Here is an 18,411-nt window from a genome sequence, read left to right as displayed (position 1 = left end):
GGGTTCGATCGAAAAGGGGAGGGTCACTTATGTATGCAAAGGATAGACAGCATGCTCATAGGCGTTACTATTCACAAGTTCTGCATTTCTGCATATCATAATCCTGTCTGTAGGTTTTTCTGTACCTCTGCATATAGGGATCATATCTATAGGTTTTCTGCATTTTCACATACCATATAGAAATCCTGTCTATAGATTTTCTGCACTTTCGCATATCATATAGAAATCCTGTCTGTAGGTTTTTCCGCACTTCTGCATTTTATCTTTATCTTTAGGCAAACATTTACAGGTTAAGTAATAATCAGTTTCATTCTAGATACCATGTCTATAGGACTCCTGCACTTTTATAATCATCCTAGAACCAACAACGCCTAGAAATCATGCCTATAAGAGTAACCAGTTGAATTTGATTCGTTTATTTCATCTACAAGTCTAAAATCAGTAGTAATGTCGTCTAACATCTGCAGAACTTATGTGTTTTCTACAATCAGTAAGCCTTCTTTAAAATCAGAGTAAGCATTGTTAAATATCATTCCTATAGGTCTCACTTAGGCAAACCATTAGGTAATTAATTAACTGCATCAGTCTTTGATAAACTACAACCAGAGAAGGCTAATTCGGACTCCTCATCTGAGAAATATGTGATGAATCAGCCTATCCTACGCTTTAATTTGATTTCAGACCATATCCAGTACTTGTAAGTCATGCTAGCCAAGTTGTTTCTTTAAATGAGGAGGCCTGTTTGAGCCCTTTAAACTGTTATGTGTTCCCCCCATACTTGCCTTATATGTTTTGATTATCGCCCTAGAATTTTATCCTTTTAAAACTTTGAAAAGCCAAATTTCCCTTCCTTTTAGGACTAGTAGTCCCAAATGCCCCCGGGACTGATAGGATTAGGGCGGGTACTAGCATGCAAAGTAACGACACCATTCTGCGCTTTACTACCTTAACGGGGTGGGAAGGGTAGATATGGATATGGTGTCCGGTGCCCTAATACCACGTGTAACCCCTCTTTTGAGGAGTGATAACCGGGTATTGCATTGATGTGATCCATATTGTTTGTAAACCTAGGACCCCCTTTCTTTAACTTGTTTTATTGTCCGAACTATTTCCTTAAAATTTCTGCTTTCTTTATTCTCTTCAAACTTTCAATTTGCTTGCAATAATATGTGAAAATCCCATTCTATTTGGGGCCCTTAATTGCTTGTTTGATTATGTGAAGTCACAATTGTAACATGGCCGGGAACCACACTAGTAGATCTTGAAGGGTGCCTAACACCTTCCCCTCGAGATAATTTCTAGCCCTTACCCAAACTCTGGTTCTTCAAACTCAAACCCTTCTTAGTGTCCTAATGCACTTAATCATTAGGTGGCGACTCTTCAATTCCAAAACCCAATTCCCAAAAGGGAACGAGTTGTCTTTCCAAATGTCAAAAGCCCGATTTTTGCGAGAAAAAGGGGGCGCGACAACTAACCCTCCTAAGCACTTTAATACACTACACTCGCAATTCAAGCGCATTTTCTTTTCAACTGATTCACTTGTCATACACCATATATAGCATAACCCTCTTTTCTATTAAGCACTGTTATGGTTTCACTAGCATGAATTAGAAGGATTAGGAGGTGTGTGTCAACTTTTATTCTGCTTTTTCTTGCAAAAAATTTCCTTTTTTTCCTCTCTTTTTCTTTTTCTTCACACACTCCATGCATTGAAGTTCATAAGCTAGTGACCTTTATTCACAATTTTAGTGCACCGTAAGGGCCCTTCCATGGTTCCACTCAAAAGTAACTTTCCAATCTCTCCCCTTACATCTTTTAGCAACTAAATGCCTTAGGAGGTAAATGTTCTAACAATATTGAATTAAGAACAAAGTAGGAGTACGCCTTGTAATGTAGGTACCAAGGAAACGGCCTATAGGCTCAAAGGGGCTAGCAATGGGAAGACTTTATTTGTCAGTGCCAAGCACCTTTATGGTCAAGCAAGAAATGCCTACGTCATCTCCTAGACTAGCATAACTTAATGATTTCACGTTGATTAACATGCGGGGCAAGTTCTAGACTACATAGGATAGCACAGAATATCAATAGTCCTTACACACACACGACACTTGACTCACTCAAGATGGTTCTGTGCGACTCTCAAGTCAAGAAAGCATAGCAAGTTGAGAATTTTTAAGCAACAATGCACTAGGTGGCATACAAGTCAATCTACTGACAAAAAGGCGTCACATAGTAGGCTACTTACTCTCCTTGAGCATTACAATTCAAATCAAATATGCAGAAAGACAGAGCGCATGCCATAACTTACTTGCCAACACCAAACATGTCAAAAGGTATCTCCGAGCACCTTAGTTTTTTCCCTTATCCTATTCTAAAAAAAATAAAACAAAACACACGGCTCAAGCTACACCCTTGGAAAAGAACCGGCGTCCAAAGAAAAACCAAGGGATACTACCTAACTATCCTAAAAAAGAAAATCTTTTTGGTATTTTAATCAAACTTTTAATCCCTCAAGAAAATTATCCAATAAATCTATCGTTGGGAAAAGTCCAAATTTTCTGCTTTTTGTTTCTTCCAATTTTCGTTTTTTTTTTCAAAAATTATTTTTTCTTTCATAAAAACTGCTGCACTAAGAAAGAGTACTACAACTAACCTAGGATACCACGGAAAATCATCCAAACAATCTCCTCACTGTGAGCACCTAATTTTGACCTACATGAAAATAACTCCTAAAAATAGACCAAAAGTAATTTTAATTGATTTTTAGGAATTTTTTCTTTATTTAGTTGCATTTCATGCATGTTTAATGTTTTTAAAATCATAAAAAAATCATAAAATTTGTCACGTTTTAATTTCATGTCATCTTAGGTTCAATTTGCATGTAGGAATTAATTTTATTAAGCAAAAAATCACAAAAATGATCATTTTTACATATTTAGATTTTAACCTTTAAAATTAACATTTTTCTTTAGTTTTAAGTTAATTAGTTATTTTAATGTTAAAAATAGATCAATAATTTTAAATTTCTACAAAAATAGATTGATTTAGGATTTTAATTAATTAAAGAAATGAAAAAGAAAAAAACAAAGAAAAGAAAAATAAGAAGAATATATTTTTTGATATTATTTTTTTTAAAATTGGATCAATTCCTAAAATAACCCAAATTAATTTAAACCCCATCCCAGGTCCATTATAATCTGGTCTAGCCCATTCCCTAATTCTATATACCTAACGGACCTTCCCCTTTTAGAAAAAAAAACCTAGACAATATAAGATTTGGGGGACCTCTTTTCCTAAGAAAAACGACTGTTGCTCCTATTTCATGGTTCATCTCCGGACCTTCTCCTTCAAAGAAACAGCGGCACCCATTTTCCCCTTCTTCATGATCATCTAAAAAATAACTAGACCCCTCCATCCCTTTCCCCTTCTTTCTCTAAAAAAAAAAATTAAACATCGCCGAGCTTCCCCTTTCAAAAACGACCAGCCCGTTTCAGCCATGAAAGGCTGTCACTCCAGCTCAGAAAATGAGCAAGGGGTTAACCACTTCAGGCGGTTGACCTAGATAAATTATCAAAAATGGGTAATTGCTCTCCATCCATCATTAATACCAAATTATATTAGTCAAACTAAAGATTTATATGCAAATTGAGTCAATGTAATAAAAAAACTTATCAAATGTTGAATCAGTTTTAAAACCATAAAATAGGCGAACAAACAGTAAACTTGAGACCTCAATATCGTACTTAAGACACTTTTATATCACCAAAAATTACATCACTATTTATTTAAGCCTACACCTATCTATGTCGCTCAATTTACATGGTAAGGCTACACCCTATAGAATATGTGAACAGCAGAAAGTTAAAAAACAAACAACAACTCTTACTTCAAACATGCGAAACAACAATAAGCTGCAAAATTAATAAAAAAGGAGAACTTTTCTGGTGACGACTGTATTATTAATTGTAAAAGATGGTCTTTAAGAATATCAAAGCAAGAAGATTAACATAAGACTGTAATGTTTATGCTCCTTGATTTAATTTTATCAAACAACGACTTACAGGATACATTGTAAAGGTTGTGCATAGAACAACTATTAACATTAAAGACCGAATGAATTAATACTACACAAGATAGTTTACTCACTTGCATGGATTCCACTAATTGGACAATTGTTTTAACTTGAACAATGCCCTTCTCTAACTCATCCGAGACAGAGTAACTTTGTTGAGAAATGGTTTGAGTCAGCCTCTCAGTGTAATTATCCCGAATAGAAAGTAATCTGTATTTATAAATGAGTAAAACAGTTAGATGTCTATGTTGGTTTATATATTTGAGGATAAATGCAATGAAAAAAAAATCTATTGAACTGTGTTTTAAATTCGTCAGATTGAGGAAAATTTGGATTAATCCACAGCTTTGATGCATTCCAAGTATTGCACACAGAATATGAATCTGCAAAACAACATACATTTAAGATGTAATGAATAGCTTTCACAAAATAATGTCAAATTGAATAATTGTATTTTACCTTGAAATTTATGGGCTTTTATGAGTTGCATAACAACGATAATAGGCTGGTTGTTAGAACTTAGCAGGTGAGGTACAATTTCATCAATAAATTCACCCCAGAATGTAGCAGACAGTTTCTTCTTCCTGCCAAATAGAAATAGATATATAATTGTAAGCAAATGTAATCATCAAATCCATCTTCAAATCAGTAGATGACTATTTATTCTTACTCATCATCTTCTAGTTCGATATCCATAAACTTCCTCGAAATTCCACCTTGTTTGTGCGTTTTTACCTCACTAAAACTGACGATTTCTCCGATAACATCTAAAGAAAAAGAAGATGTTAAAAGAAATTACAGGAAAATTCATAATTAAAAATTTAAGGTAAAAGTTATTATTACTGAATAATTCAGTCTCATTCACATCAACGTTATTTATCAATTGATCATATGGTCGTAGATCAAAGATATTCATAGGGAAAAATGGATCAGTTGTTTCAGTCACTGTTGTTCGTTGAGTAAATGCAGTCTGAACCTATGTTTTGTGGTGTTGAATCTCTCCTTATTTTGACAAACGATAAAGTTTGCCATAAGATATAAACCAAGCTCATTAATTTGTGTTTTGAAAAGAGGCAAAACCGACTTTCCAATAGAAGCATGTATCTGATCGCCCTACAAAAAATTACATTAAATAAAAGAAAATGTTTGAATTAATTAGTAACACAATAATTCCAGATTAACTCGTACAAATCTTGCAACTTAATCACAAAAAAAATAGAGAAGTTCTGACGAATTAGCCACACAAAAAATCCAATATAAGTTTACTGTATAAAGTCTGACGAATTAAATAAAAAAATCTAATATAATGTTTGACGAATTACACTATTTACTGTATTGCCTAAAAAATCCAGATTAACTTGTACAAATCTTGCAACTTAATCACATCCAAAAAAAAAGTTTGGATGAATGTGTGAAGTGCCTCTTAAAGAGAAAGGGAGAAAATAAAGAAACACGTCCCCAGAAAAACATAGCAAAAACTCCAAATTTTTACGTTTCAATAGTAGAGTTGAATGAATTAGTTAGTCTCATAAACAGAGGAACTATTTTAAAATTGAAACTTAATAGTACTTTTATCCTGTAGAGTTGAACGAATTAACAACTCAAAAACACAAAGCAACAAATTGAAATTTGCGACTTACGAAAGAAAGAGCAAAACAAATTAGTAAGAAAATAACAAATTTTGAAGATCTTTTCATCTTGTAGAACCAATTCAATCGAGAATGCAGTGTCTGAATTATAACGATCTGGTACTTCCCACAAACGAACAACCCGAACTTTCAACTTCCATTGCATTTTTGAAATAGTTATATCCTTGATGAAATCACTGTGAGTAGCCATTCTTTGCATCAACCGTAGGTTTTCTTTAATTCTTGATAGCAATAGGAAGTAGAATTGAAGTACCGTGTAAGTTACTGGCATGAAATATAAGTTTGCAATTTGTGCAGTAGTTACCGAGCAGTGGGTTTGAGTCATTAGTTTCAATCGTGGTTGAGATAGTTGAGGACACTATATTATTTTGCAGAGATAATTTAGGGCAAGTGGAAGTTAAAAGGTTTTTAATTAATACAAGTTAGGCATCGCCAGTTTGGAAAAGTTCCTTTTCAATCGTGCGCATGTTTGTAAGTTTCAATATTGTTTGGAGGTTTTGCAGAGGAAAGTGGGTTCTACATTTAGGGAAAAGTGGGTTATAAATTAGGTTTCTTTTTTAAAGTTAAAGAGTAAAAAACATATATGTTTTAAAATCAATTAACTTTTTAAAAATAAAGAAATCTGAAATTTTGAATTAAATAAAGATCTTTTCTTGGAAGAAAAATTTACGGTCTTCATGGTTCAAAAGTAGATGAATCAAAAGTAAATGTGTAATTTTTAAATAATAATCTAAAATCACATTTTCTTTTTAAATTTAAAGATTAATAAACATCTGCTTTAAAATCAGTTAATTTTTTAAAAATAAAGAAATCTTTAATATTTTAAACTAAAAGATTAGGAAAAGTAGGTTCTAAATGTGCAATTTAATTCTTAAATAAAAATCTAAATCAGTTTTCTTTTTTAAAAGTAAAGAGTAAACAATATATGTTAAAATCAGTTAAATTTTTAAGATGTATGCTTTAAAGTTAGTTATTTTATTAAAAATAAATAAATCTGAAATTTTGACTTAAATAAAGCTCTTTAAAATAGAAAGTTTGTTCTTTGTGGTTCAACGTTAAGGAGTCAAAAACATATGTTTTAAAATGTGCAATCAATGTTTAATTTTTAAATAATAATCTAAATCAGATTTCCTTTTTAATTTTAAAGATTAATAAATGTATGCTTTAGAATCAGTTAAATTGTTAAAAAGAAAAAATCTTTAATATTTTAAAAATAAAAAATTCTGAAATTTTGAAGGAATTTTCAAAATAACCTTTCAGCTCCTATTTTTTTGGAGGATTGTCCTAAAGTGCCAAGTGGCTTATTATGATGATGTCACTTGGCTTAATGAGGATGGTTCTTCTTTTCTTTTTAATTATAGATAGGTAGTATTAGTAGTAATTTTATCTTGTTCCTCCTATTGTGAGTGGGGGACGTGGGGTTTGAGGGGGAAAGGACGTGAGGAGTGTTTGAGAAAAGTGGGGAGTTTAGCAAAATTGGGGAAGTTAGCTAAAAAAAAAACAGATTTTTGTATCTTTTGACGTTAACTTCATTTCTTCTTCTTTTTTTATTTTTATTTTAGAAGATAAATTAAATATAGAGATACGAAGATTAACCAACATTTCTTACAATATAGGAAAACTAAATATTTACGTGTACTTTAAATGATACTAAGAAAAATACCATAACTTATTATAATTCTAATTAAAAGAAACCAAATATTATTTGTAAATTTTCTTCTTCTTTTTTTAATTTATATAAATAGAAATAAAACATGTATTCTACGAATGTTAATATTTATTTTGTAGTTTTTTTAATTTTCTTAAATAAATTCTACAAAAAGTAAGATAAAAGTTTTAAAACATCAAGATTAGACCTAAAAGGAATATTTACACTAAAATAGTATAAAATTTGAGTGTGGTCAAAAATTAGTTGTTCACAGCATGCCCATCTTTGATTGGAAACATGAAGAGTTTTCAGGCAAAGAAAAATGAACAAGGTGACTGATTTTTGACCTCACTATTATTTAAAAAGGAAAAGAAGAGAAAAGAAGAGGTTGCGACCGAGCCTTGATTTTAGGCAGCCTACTTATCCCGGGTTATAAGGGAATCAGGTCACGTGTAGTTCGAGTGAAAGAGGAGTGATGGAGTACTCTTAGATGGAGAATCCACTAAGGTTCCGTTGAGGTTCCGATCCGCGGTTCCTACTATTACAACAAAATGAAAAGGAAATGACATACTCTTGAAATCTAAGAGTTACAAAATTCCTATCTAAATGTCATCTGGAGTCTTGTCTTGATTCTTGACCTGCTTCTCCTATTGACTTTAGACTGAAACTTGATGCTCTCGATGCAACGGACTATGAAATATTCTCGCAGGCTTGTTCCTTGATCAAATGATGGGAAGATGGATCTTGACCCTATGTCTCCACATGCATTACGTCAAAGCTTGTCGTGGATGGTATTGAGATCAAACGTTCCACTTTCTCTGGAAAGAACTGAAATATTATTTTTGCACATCCAATCCGTGCTTTACAGAAAAACCTACAAGCTATCACAAAAAAATAAAACGAACAAAAAATTTCTGTCCCAGTTTGTACTAGGAAAGTTTTGTGAGTTATTGAAAACACATCAAACTATCTTTGCTATTGTAGAATCAAGAATTGAAAAGATATTTTTTTATAAATAATGGGGAATATTGTACCCTGTGTTAACAAGAAGGAAGACAACTAGGGGATGTAGTACCCTATGTTGGCAGTAACATGATGCTCGAGGCACTCTGAGATGCTACTAGGGAATGCCATACCCTATATTAGCAAAAAGTAATGCAGCCAGGGGATGTAGTACCCTGTGTTGGCAATAAGATGAGGCTCATGGCAATCTAAGATGCTACTAGGGAATGTCGTACCCTATGTTAGCAATGAGAAATACAACCAGGGGATATAATACCCCGTGTTGGCAATAAAATAAGGCTTGCAACGTTCTAAGATGCTACTAGGGAATGTCGTACCCTATGTTGGCAATAAAATGAGGCTCCTGGCGCTCTAAGATGCTACTAGGGAATGTCATACCCTATGTTTGCAATAAAATGAGGCTTGTGGCGCTCTGAAATGCTACTAGGTAATGTCGTACCCTATGTTGGCAGAAAGTAATGCAACCAGGGGATGTAGTACCCTATGTTGGTGATAAGATGAGGCTCATGGTACTCTGGGAGGTTAATAGGGAATGTCGTACCCTATGTTGCATAAAATGAGGCTTGTGGCGCTCTGAGATGCTAGTAGAGAATGCTGTACCCTATGTTAGCAATAAGTAATGCAGTCAGGGGATGTAGTACCTTGTCTTGGAAATAAGGTAAGATTCGTGGCACTTGGAATGCTACTAGGGAATATCGTACCCTATGTTTGCAATAAAATGAGGCTCGTGGCACTCTGAAATGCTATTAAAGGATGTCGTACCCTATGTTGAAAATAAAATGAGGCTCGTGACACTCTGAGATGCTGCTAGGGAATGTCGTATCCTATGTTGGCAAAATGTTTAAAGCCAGGGGATGTAGTACCCTGTGTTGGTAATAAGGTAAGGCTCGTGGCACTCGGAATGCTACTAGTGAATGTTATACCCTATATTTGCAATAAAATGAGGCTCGTGGCACTCTGAAATGCTACTAGGGGTTGTTGTACCCTATGTTGGCAATAAAATAAGGCTTGTGACACTCTGAAATGCTACTAGGGAATGTCGCACCGTATATTGGCAATAAAATGAGCCTCGTGGCGCTCTGAGATTCTACTAGGGAATGTCGTACCCTATGTTGGTGTAAAGTAATGTAGCTAGGGGATGTAGTACCCTATGTTGGCAATAAGATGAGGCTCGTGGCACTCTGGGATGCTACTAGGGAATGTCGTACCCTATGTTGGTAGAAAGTAATGCAGTCAGGGGTTGTAGTACCCTATGTTGCTAATAAGATAAGGCTCGTGGCACTCTGACATGCAACTAGGGAATGTCGTACCCTATGTTGGCAGAAAGTAATGAAACCAGGGTATGTAGTACTTTGTGTTGGCAATAAGATGAGGATCGTGGCACTCTGGATTCTACTAGGGAATATCGTACCCTATGTATACAGAAAGTAATGCAGTGAGGGGATGTAGTACCCTGTATTGATAGGTTATTGATTCCATATCATGAAACTAAAAATAACATGTTTACATGTATATTGGAGAAAAAAATCAAGGATTTGAGAACTTCACTTGGTGGTGTTCGTCTTTTCACAAATTGTTTCTTAAAATTATTCTGTTCCTGCTTCGAACAAAGAAAGATTTGTTAGTTTTAAAATGGAGGTCAATTTGTGGCCTTGATTATTTCAATCTCTTGATCTCGGCTCATCTTCTTTAATGATTTCAACTGCAACTGATTATTTCCTAAATACCAAATGCATTTCTGACTCTTGAGAACCTTTAGTTTTTCCAAACATTGCCATGAAGGTACTTAACCTTTTTCAACTTTATGTTGCCTTTGTGAGCATTTAGCTTTTGACTTCTTTCAAAGTTTTTCATTTCAAAGCATCGGCCAATCATGGCCAGTCGGGTTGACTTGATGCCCTTGTCATGGATGGGCGCCTTTTGAATATATCAGCTCGCTTCAAACGAGAACCCTGTAAATCGGTTTTGCCATCTTTTCTTTTCCTTATTTTTTGAACAAAGTTACAACAAAATGGATTCAAAGAAAAAAAACAAAACAATGGAATAGAGAATGAGTTCAAAACAAGAGGTGTCCCTTTCGGGGAACAGAAATACGAACTTATCTAGGAGTACATGCAGACTTCAATGAACATGACATGCCTTTTGGATTAGATGCCTGATTTCTATAAACCGTCCGATTCTCAAAAACTCATCACAATATTTGACTTGAAAGCGAGAAACCTTGCTCATGATTGTGTTGATGCCATGGTTGTGTGGATCCTCTTTTCGATCAACAGTGCCTTTTGCGGGTTTTCACTAGCTGATCTCTCTCATTTCTCTTCTTGCCATCATCTTATAGTGCCCTTTGCGGGTTTTCACTAATAAGACTCTCTCATTTTTATTTTCTCTACTCACTATCGCCCTACAGTGCCCATGAGGGTTTTCACCAATAGGATTCTCTTATTTTATTTCTCTCATTTGGTTGCATCTGATCCAAGTAACATATCCTCCAATTCTTGAACATTCTCGTCGATTGATCGGAAGGACTTGAAAGGATTTGGGTAAAAAAAAATTGGATTGAACTACAGCTTTGGAACTCTTTCAGAGAAACCATCGCCGAATCATTGTAACATCTGTCCCAGTTTTCTCTTTTGGGGAATGTTGATTCTTTTTTTTGGTGTGACCGAACCCCAGAGTGAGGCTGCCTAAGTATCCTTTTGGAATCAGGTCGGACGTAGTTCAATTAACTTGAACTTGTTTTCATTTTGTTTTGTTTTCTTTTGCTTCTTTTCTTTCTTTTTTTTTTCCTTTTTTTTCTTTTTACTTTTTTTTTCTATGTTTTCTCTTTTTCTTTTTTTTCTTGTCATTTGTCTTAATAATAACTTCCAGATTCCTAAGAGGGTAATCAAAGAGAGGGAACCGACACAAAGCGTTTGCAAAAGGATTAATAGTGTTTGGGTAGCAAGAAAGAAAGCCTCCGTCATGCCAATAAGAGAATGTTAAACCAAGTAATGAGTTAAACATAGTAACTTTTGACTGCATCTACGTTGACTGTTGTCTCAGGGACATTTCCTTCTATGTCTCCCAAATACAACGCTCTATTTGGCAATACTCTTGTTACAATGTATGGAACTTTGCAACTTGGAGCAAATTTTTCTTTAGCTTCTTCATGGTGCGGGACAATATGTCTCAGGACGAGTTGCCCCACTTCAAATTTCTTGGGACATACTTTCTTGTGGTAAGCATGGGCCATTCTTTGTTGTACAACGACCCATGGAAGACTCCGGTGTCACGACCTTGGTTCGCCCTCCGTGAACTATCGTGACGGCACCTAGTCTCTACAACTAGGTAAGCCTAACAATGCGGAATATAAACAATAATTGCAGAAGAATTAATTAAAAGCCGAAATAGTAAAATGAAGCAATGTTTAAGGTGCCGCTCGGCACATACAATAACAACAATTCCCAAAACCCGGAATCTCACGAATCACAAGCTAAGATATACATAAGAAGCTCTAACCCTAGAAATGTCTAAACAAGGGAAAATACTGAAGGGCTATACTTATTACAGAAAGATAGAAAGGGACTCCTCGGTCTGCGGACACGGCAGATATACCTCGAAGTCTCTACAGAAACATCTCCTCCCAAGGATGATAGAACTGAGTGGAAGTACCTGGATCTGCAACAAAAATGTGCAGAAGAGTAGCATGAGCACACTATAGCGGTGCCCAGTAAGTATCAAGACTAACCTCGATGGAGTAGTAACAAGGAACAGTCAAGACACCTACCGGTCTAATAAAATAGCACAAATATAGGAACAACGGGACATGATATATATATATATAAAGGCTACACGAAATGGCTAATAATACTACAAGCACAATAAGGGAAGAAAACAGCAAGTAACAACAAAAATACTAAGAATAATGACACATAAAAGCGAGCAAAAACACAACCCAAATCCTAAAGTCACAATACAGTAAAGGAAAACAATAACTCAGATCCTACGATAGTGTTCACATCAGGTCTTATCCAACAATTTCCATGAAATACCGAATCTCGGATAAATTACAACTCACGAGTCCCAGTACCTGAAATCTAACACCTAGCATCCTGTGCCCCTATTAGCCTCACGGTCATACTGACAACTCACTTGCTAACTAGGGCCACTCTCACATATATAATAAGTAAACGAGGGTGTACATCTATACTTAGCAAAATCAGGAGGACTTTAAATCCAATTAGAGTGTGCAACTACGTGTCTGCTTGTGCAACTGCTTTAACAAGATTCCTACCAGCTAATAAACGTAAGAAGAAGAACGGGCAGCACGTACGATGTTTCCTCACAACTTCCACGAGATAAATCTCATCAGGTAAGCGAACCACAATCACAATATTAAACAAAATAGGAATGCCCCAGGCCATCACAAATTCTCACAATCAACACCTGACATAGCCCACCTTGTCCCGCCACGTGTGCAAATAATAACATAATAAGTGCCCGCCTTGTTTCGCCACATGTGCATCATAATGTTTCCACCTTGTCTCGCCACATGCGCAACCCACATATATGCATATAAACATATCCCGCCTTGTCACGCCACATGTGTAATATATCAATAGTAACAATAGCATGGCAAAGACCTCGTGCAACCCCTCAACAACAACCGCATGATAGAGACCTCGTGCGCAACACAACCACAACCGCACGGCAGAGACCTCGTGTACCAACACAACAACAATTGCACGATGGAGACCTCATGCACCAACACAACAACAGTGATAGTAATACAAACTATAGCGAGTGAATCCACTCCAAAATTTCAAATCACAAGGAATCGGTATAGCAAGTTCACAAGAATAGCTATAGTAAGATAAATGAAAGGCATAAAGGGAACAATTTAACGAAAAGGGAAATTAACATGTAGTGACAATCCCAAATAAACAATTCACTACAAGGAAGACAACATAAGTCTAGTAGTCCCAAATAAAGGCAAGTCGACAAAGATATAGGTCATCTAAACTCCGTTTAAGGTTGGGAAGTTACGAGAATATTCGATAATTTCAATTAAGGGAAGGTGATCTTAGCTGCACTTAAGACTAGGCGATTATAGGAGGGATGACAATAGCTCTTAGCAACACAAGCAGTTATGAAAAGGTAGCATAATGATAAGAGAGACGCAGTTCTTCAGTTAAATCAAACAGGATGATAATTAGGCAATAAGAGTAAATCATGAAGCAAACAATTCCAACTAAGCATGTAGAGATGAAACTAATAAGCAGGAACTCAGTCATATCAAGAATAACTCCATACATAGCGAACATAAGAACCTAAGAACACTAAAAGGCCAACTATCCACAATTAAGTCCGAGTAGGCACTCGTCACCTCGCGTACACGGATTACAATCAACATAGAAGACTCAATCCTACGGGGAAGTCCCCCACACAAGGTTAGAAAAGATACTTACCTCAAAGACGACAACTCGGTACTCTAAAATGGACTTCTCCGGCGAAAAGACCTCCGTACATCTCAAATCCAACTATAACAACTCCAAAACAGACATACATCGAATAAGGAACTATTTCGAATAATAAAGTTTCAATCTTTACAAAAATACACAAATCGACCCAAAAGTCAACCCCCGGGCCCACACTTCGGAACCCGTCAAATTTTACAAAATCCGATCACCCATTCCAAAATGAGTTCAACCATATAAAATTTATCCAATTCCGATACCATTTGGTCCCTCAAATCATGATTTTTCATTTTGAAAATTTTCTTCAAAAACCAACTCTTTTCCCAACCAAAAACATAATTTAAATGATAAAAATAACGACAAATTCATGAAATATATTTAATTCTAGCTTACCCAATCGAATTTCATGAAAAACCCACCAAATATCGCCAAGAACCGAGCTTTAGAAATCAAAATATGATGAAAACGGTGAAACCCTCGATTTTGGAATATATTCTGTCTGCCCAGATGTTTGTTCATTGCGATCGCGAGAGAAGTGATGCGATCGCGTAGAAGACAAAAGCTACTGGCCCAAAATGTTCTATGCTATCGCGGGCAAATCAATGCAATCGCATAAAAGGAAAATGCTGATATCCAAATTTGTGCTATGCTATCGCGAACAAATCAGTGCAATCGCATAGAAGGAAAATGCTGTTGTCCAAATTTGTGTTATGCTATTGCGGACAAATCAATGCAATCTCGGACAAATTAATGCAATCGCATAGAAGGAAAATATTGCTGTCCAAATTTGTGCTATGCTATCGCGGACAAATCAATGGAATCGCATAGAAGGAAAATACTGTTGTCCAAATTTGTGCTATGCGATCTCGAACGAATCAACGCGATCGCATAGAAGGAAAATATGGCAGGTTAACATTGTACTACGCGATCGTGGCTACGCCTATGCGATCGCATAGAAGGAAATACCAGATAACAGAACAACAGTTAAAACATAGGGAAATATGACTCGTAGCCCATCCGAAACACACTCGAGGCTCCCGGGACCCCGTCTAATCACACAAACAAGTCACATAACCTAACACGCACTCGCTCGAGGTCTCAATTCACATCAAACAACGCTGAAATGACGAATCACACCATGAATCGAACTATGAACTTCCAAATCTTCCAAATTTAAAAACTTGTGTCGAAACCGATCAAATCAATCCAAAATGACACCAAATTTTGCAGACAAGTCCAAATTGACATAATAGAGCTGCTCCAACTCTCGGAATCACATTCCGACTCCAATACCACAAAAGTAAACTATGAGTCAAACTTCTCCATTTTCCAAACTTCAACTTTTCCAACTTTTGCTGAAATGCCTCAATTTACCCACGGACCTTCAAATCTGAATCCGGACGCGCACCTAAGTCAAAAATCACCATACGAAGCTGTTGGAATCATCAAAATTTATTCCGGGGCCGTTTACTCAAAAGTTCAATTCCGGTCAAATCCTCACCGTTCAAACTTGCAAAACTAGATTCTTTCTTCCAATTTGACTCTGAATCATCCATTAACTAAATTCAACCATGCACGCAAGTCGATACTCATATTGTGAAGCTGTTAAAGACCGTGCACCGCCGAACAAAGCTTAGATTCTCAAAACGACTGGCCGGGTCGTTACATCCGGCCAATCACTTTCCATCAATCAAAGACAATCTTCATCATGGATCTCGGCTTCAACAATGATCCAAAAAGAAGGAATCTCATTTTCGTTCCAATTCTTTGTTTATTTTCTTACAAGCCTTACTTCATCACATTATGTTTTTTGGTTCATTATTTTTAAATCTAACAATGTTTTAGGATCTGGGCATAAAGTCTGCAAGCATGTCATGTTATTAAAATCTGCATTTACATAACTGAAAAGAGAATAAAAAATGTGACAAGATTAAGAAATGAGACATTCATTGTCACACCTCTTTTTTCCCGAAAGGATAGGAAATTTTTCCAATTAAAGTGACATTAATCAAAATGAGATTATTTATTCAATTTCAGAGTCGCCACTTGGAATAATTTTATGGTGTCCCAAGTCACCGGTTTATTTTAAATCCCAAATCGAGGAAATATGACTCTGTTTTAAAGTCTGCGAAGCCAGAAGACCGGGTAAGGAATTCTGTTAACCCGGGAAAAGGTGTTAGGCATTCCCGAATTCCGTGATTTTAGCATGGTCGCTTTAATCATACCTGACTTAGTTAATTGTTAATTACACATTTTAAAACCTATATGCATTTTACCTTTTACCGCTTTTAAATTATTTGATTATGACATTATGGGATTATCTTGAAACGAGTTACGCATACATTTGCTCGTTTTGTTTGGTGTGTCAAAGTCATTTCACGCGTACGTGTACACAACTAATAACACTTTATTATTATTAAAATTATTTTGTCAAAGTCACGTGAACGCATACTTTGCCTTTAATTTGGGAAATCATAAATATGTCACGCGAACATGTACATAATTATAATAATTGATTAATTAATACGCGCCTAAAGCATACTAGTGATTTATGAGTTATTTTTCCTAAACTAATTTGAGATTTATTGTAAAGTTGGAATTATCCAATTCAACTAAGTGATTAATGGCCTTATAACGATGAAAAATCCAATAAGTATCTACATCCCCGTCAAGTTCATACTTTAACTTTAACGAAAATTCGGCAAGTAAAGATACAAATATAGCTAAAAAAAATTTACGTTTAAAGTAAATACATTTAAAGCTAAACAAACAGAATGTAAGAAATATTTGCTCAAAAGCATGATATGGCCTCTTGTGATTATTACTAGACTACCTTAGCAGGAATTAGAACAGTACAATATAATTAAATTCAAAAACCTACTCAATATTAAAAAAAATAAAATAATAACGAACCTTCATCCCAAGTTAAACCTCATATGGTCCTACTCTCTTCATATCCATCCATTATACATCAATGGATTTATTTTACTAATAAAAGAGAAAAATCACGGATATGGTATCGCACATAAATTAATTATATGACTTATATTCCTAGTTAAACTAAGAAAGACAGTGAATTCAAAAGATATTTAAAGTTATACATATAAAGAAATGTTATCAAAACTTTCACAAAGAGACATAAATTACTCATAAACTAAAGAAATGACTAAACTTAATTGCCGATACTTTATTTTAAATTAAGGATAAACATCAATGAGAAACACTTGGAAAAAAACAAACTTTAATCCTAACACAAAGAAGACAGAGACTTGGTTAAACTAAAATAAACTAAGACTATACCTTCAATCACACAAAGTAATGTAGAGTAAATAACCCAAGCATTCAAAAACCAAAACTAATTGAAGAAACAAACCTTTAGGCGAAAATTTCCTTGAAAATTAATCCAGCAAAATACAAAAATCAGGTACAGTAGAAACAACACTTGAACTTCAACAGAGAACCACAACCGGAACTTCGAACAGCAAAAGAGTGACGATTTGTGTCCGAATCCATCAACTGAGCTCCATTTCTTTGCTATGTATTGTCTTTATTGAAAGATCAAAGTAAAGGAAAAGCACCTCTAATATTTTATATTTTTTTTTATAAGAGTCTAAACCTTTAAGATTTTGAGTAAAAAGATCCAAGACAATTTGTATCGATAACTCTAAAAGAACCCCTCTCGGCAGACTTCCAAAACTCCCTCTTCCTTTTTCTTTCAATATTTGCTAGTATTTATATAGAAATCCTATGTGCCTAACCATGTGTATGTTCATGAATATGAAGAGTGGGGATGTGGGGAAGATCATGGGTGTGTGACGTGAGTGTGTGCTGTGAGTGGGGAAGGAAGTGATGTGAAGTGGAGGAGTCATGGATGAGTTAAATCACTTTTGAAATTAAATTTGTTAGGGCCCTTAAATTTGGTCTTTTTTGTCACTAGAATACCTAAACATAGATTTGTTCCTATCAGACACTTCAACTAAACTCTTTATGTGCCAATTAGACACTTTCTAGACCATCTGAGAAAAACTTTTAGAAAAATTATATGCGTGTGTTACACTTGCCTCTAACACCTTAAATTTAACTACTAAACTTTTTCCACGTAATTAAATTGTCCACTTTATAAAATTAAACTCAAAAACAAATTGAAACTCATTTTCAAAAAATGAAAAACCTGACCTTCGGCTCTGGCGACTTTGTGCCCTAAAAAGCTCACTGAATATTTCCTCTGTTCAATTTTATCTCACTTCTTCTTGTTTTGATTTCACTGTAATATCAAGTTATTCTCTCTATTCCTCGTCTAAGTTAGTGCTTTTCATGTTGATTCTCATGGGTTTCTATTAAGTTTTCACTATCGACTCGTGGTGGTGCCGACAAATTAGTGACAATATTTTTTTTCCCAACTTTCGAGGTATTGTTTCTCATCTAACTTACTTTGTTTTGCTGTATTCAAGGGTTTTTCTTATTAATAGAGAAAGTCAGTAATTTTTTTTTAATTATGTGTGTGAATATTCTCTTAGGTAACTTTGTCCCTTTTTTGGCTTTTCGTTCAGGGTAATTTCTATG

At 35.1% G+C, this 18,411-nt stretch overlaps 1 protein-coding gene and 1 long non-coding RNA gene across 2 annotated transcripts; both read right to left on the bottom strand.

Moving 5' to 3' along the window:
- Positions 1–4,057: 4,057 nt before the first annotated feature.
- On the bottom strand, positions 4,058–5,911 carry LOC138875484 (uncharacterized). Its single transcript, XM_070154315.1, has 6 exons — positions 5,713–5,911; positions 4,743–4,839; positions 4,532–4,656; positions 4,371–4,455; positions 4,147–4,282; positions 4,058–4,093 (listed from the first exon to the last, which is right to left on the bottom strand). The coding sequence occupies exons 1-6, from the start codon at positions 5,909–5,911 to the stop codon at positions 4,058–4,060; spliced, it is 678 nt and encodes a 225-aa protein (XP_070010416.1).
- Positions 5,912–11,762: 5,851 nt separating this feature from the next.
- LOC138875276 (uncharacterized) lies at positions 11,763–17,555 on the bottom strand. The gene is made up of 2 exons (XR_011401668.1): positions 17,222–17,555; positions 11,763–12,049 (listed from the first exon to the last, which is right to left on the bottom strand). It is a non-coding gene; the product is annotated as an uncharacterized lncRNA (long non-coding RNA).
- Positions 17,556–18,411: the final 856 nt, after the last annotated feature.

The sequence above is a fragment of the Nicotiana sylvestris genome, chromosome 8 (genome assembly GCF_000393655.2).
Source record: "Nicotiana sylvestris chromosome 8, ASM39365v2, whole genome shotgun sequence".
In the NCBI taxonomy this organism is placed as follows: domain Eukaryota; kingdom Viridiplantae; phylum Streptophyta; class Magnoliopsida; order Solanales; family Solanaceae; genus Nicotiana; species Nicotiana sylvestris.
This window is presented reverse-complemented; position numbering and strand designations above follow the sequence as displayed.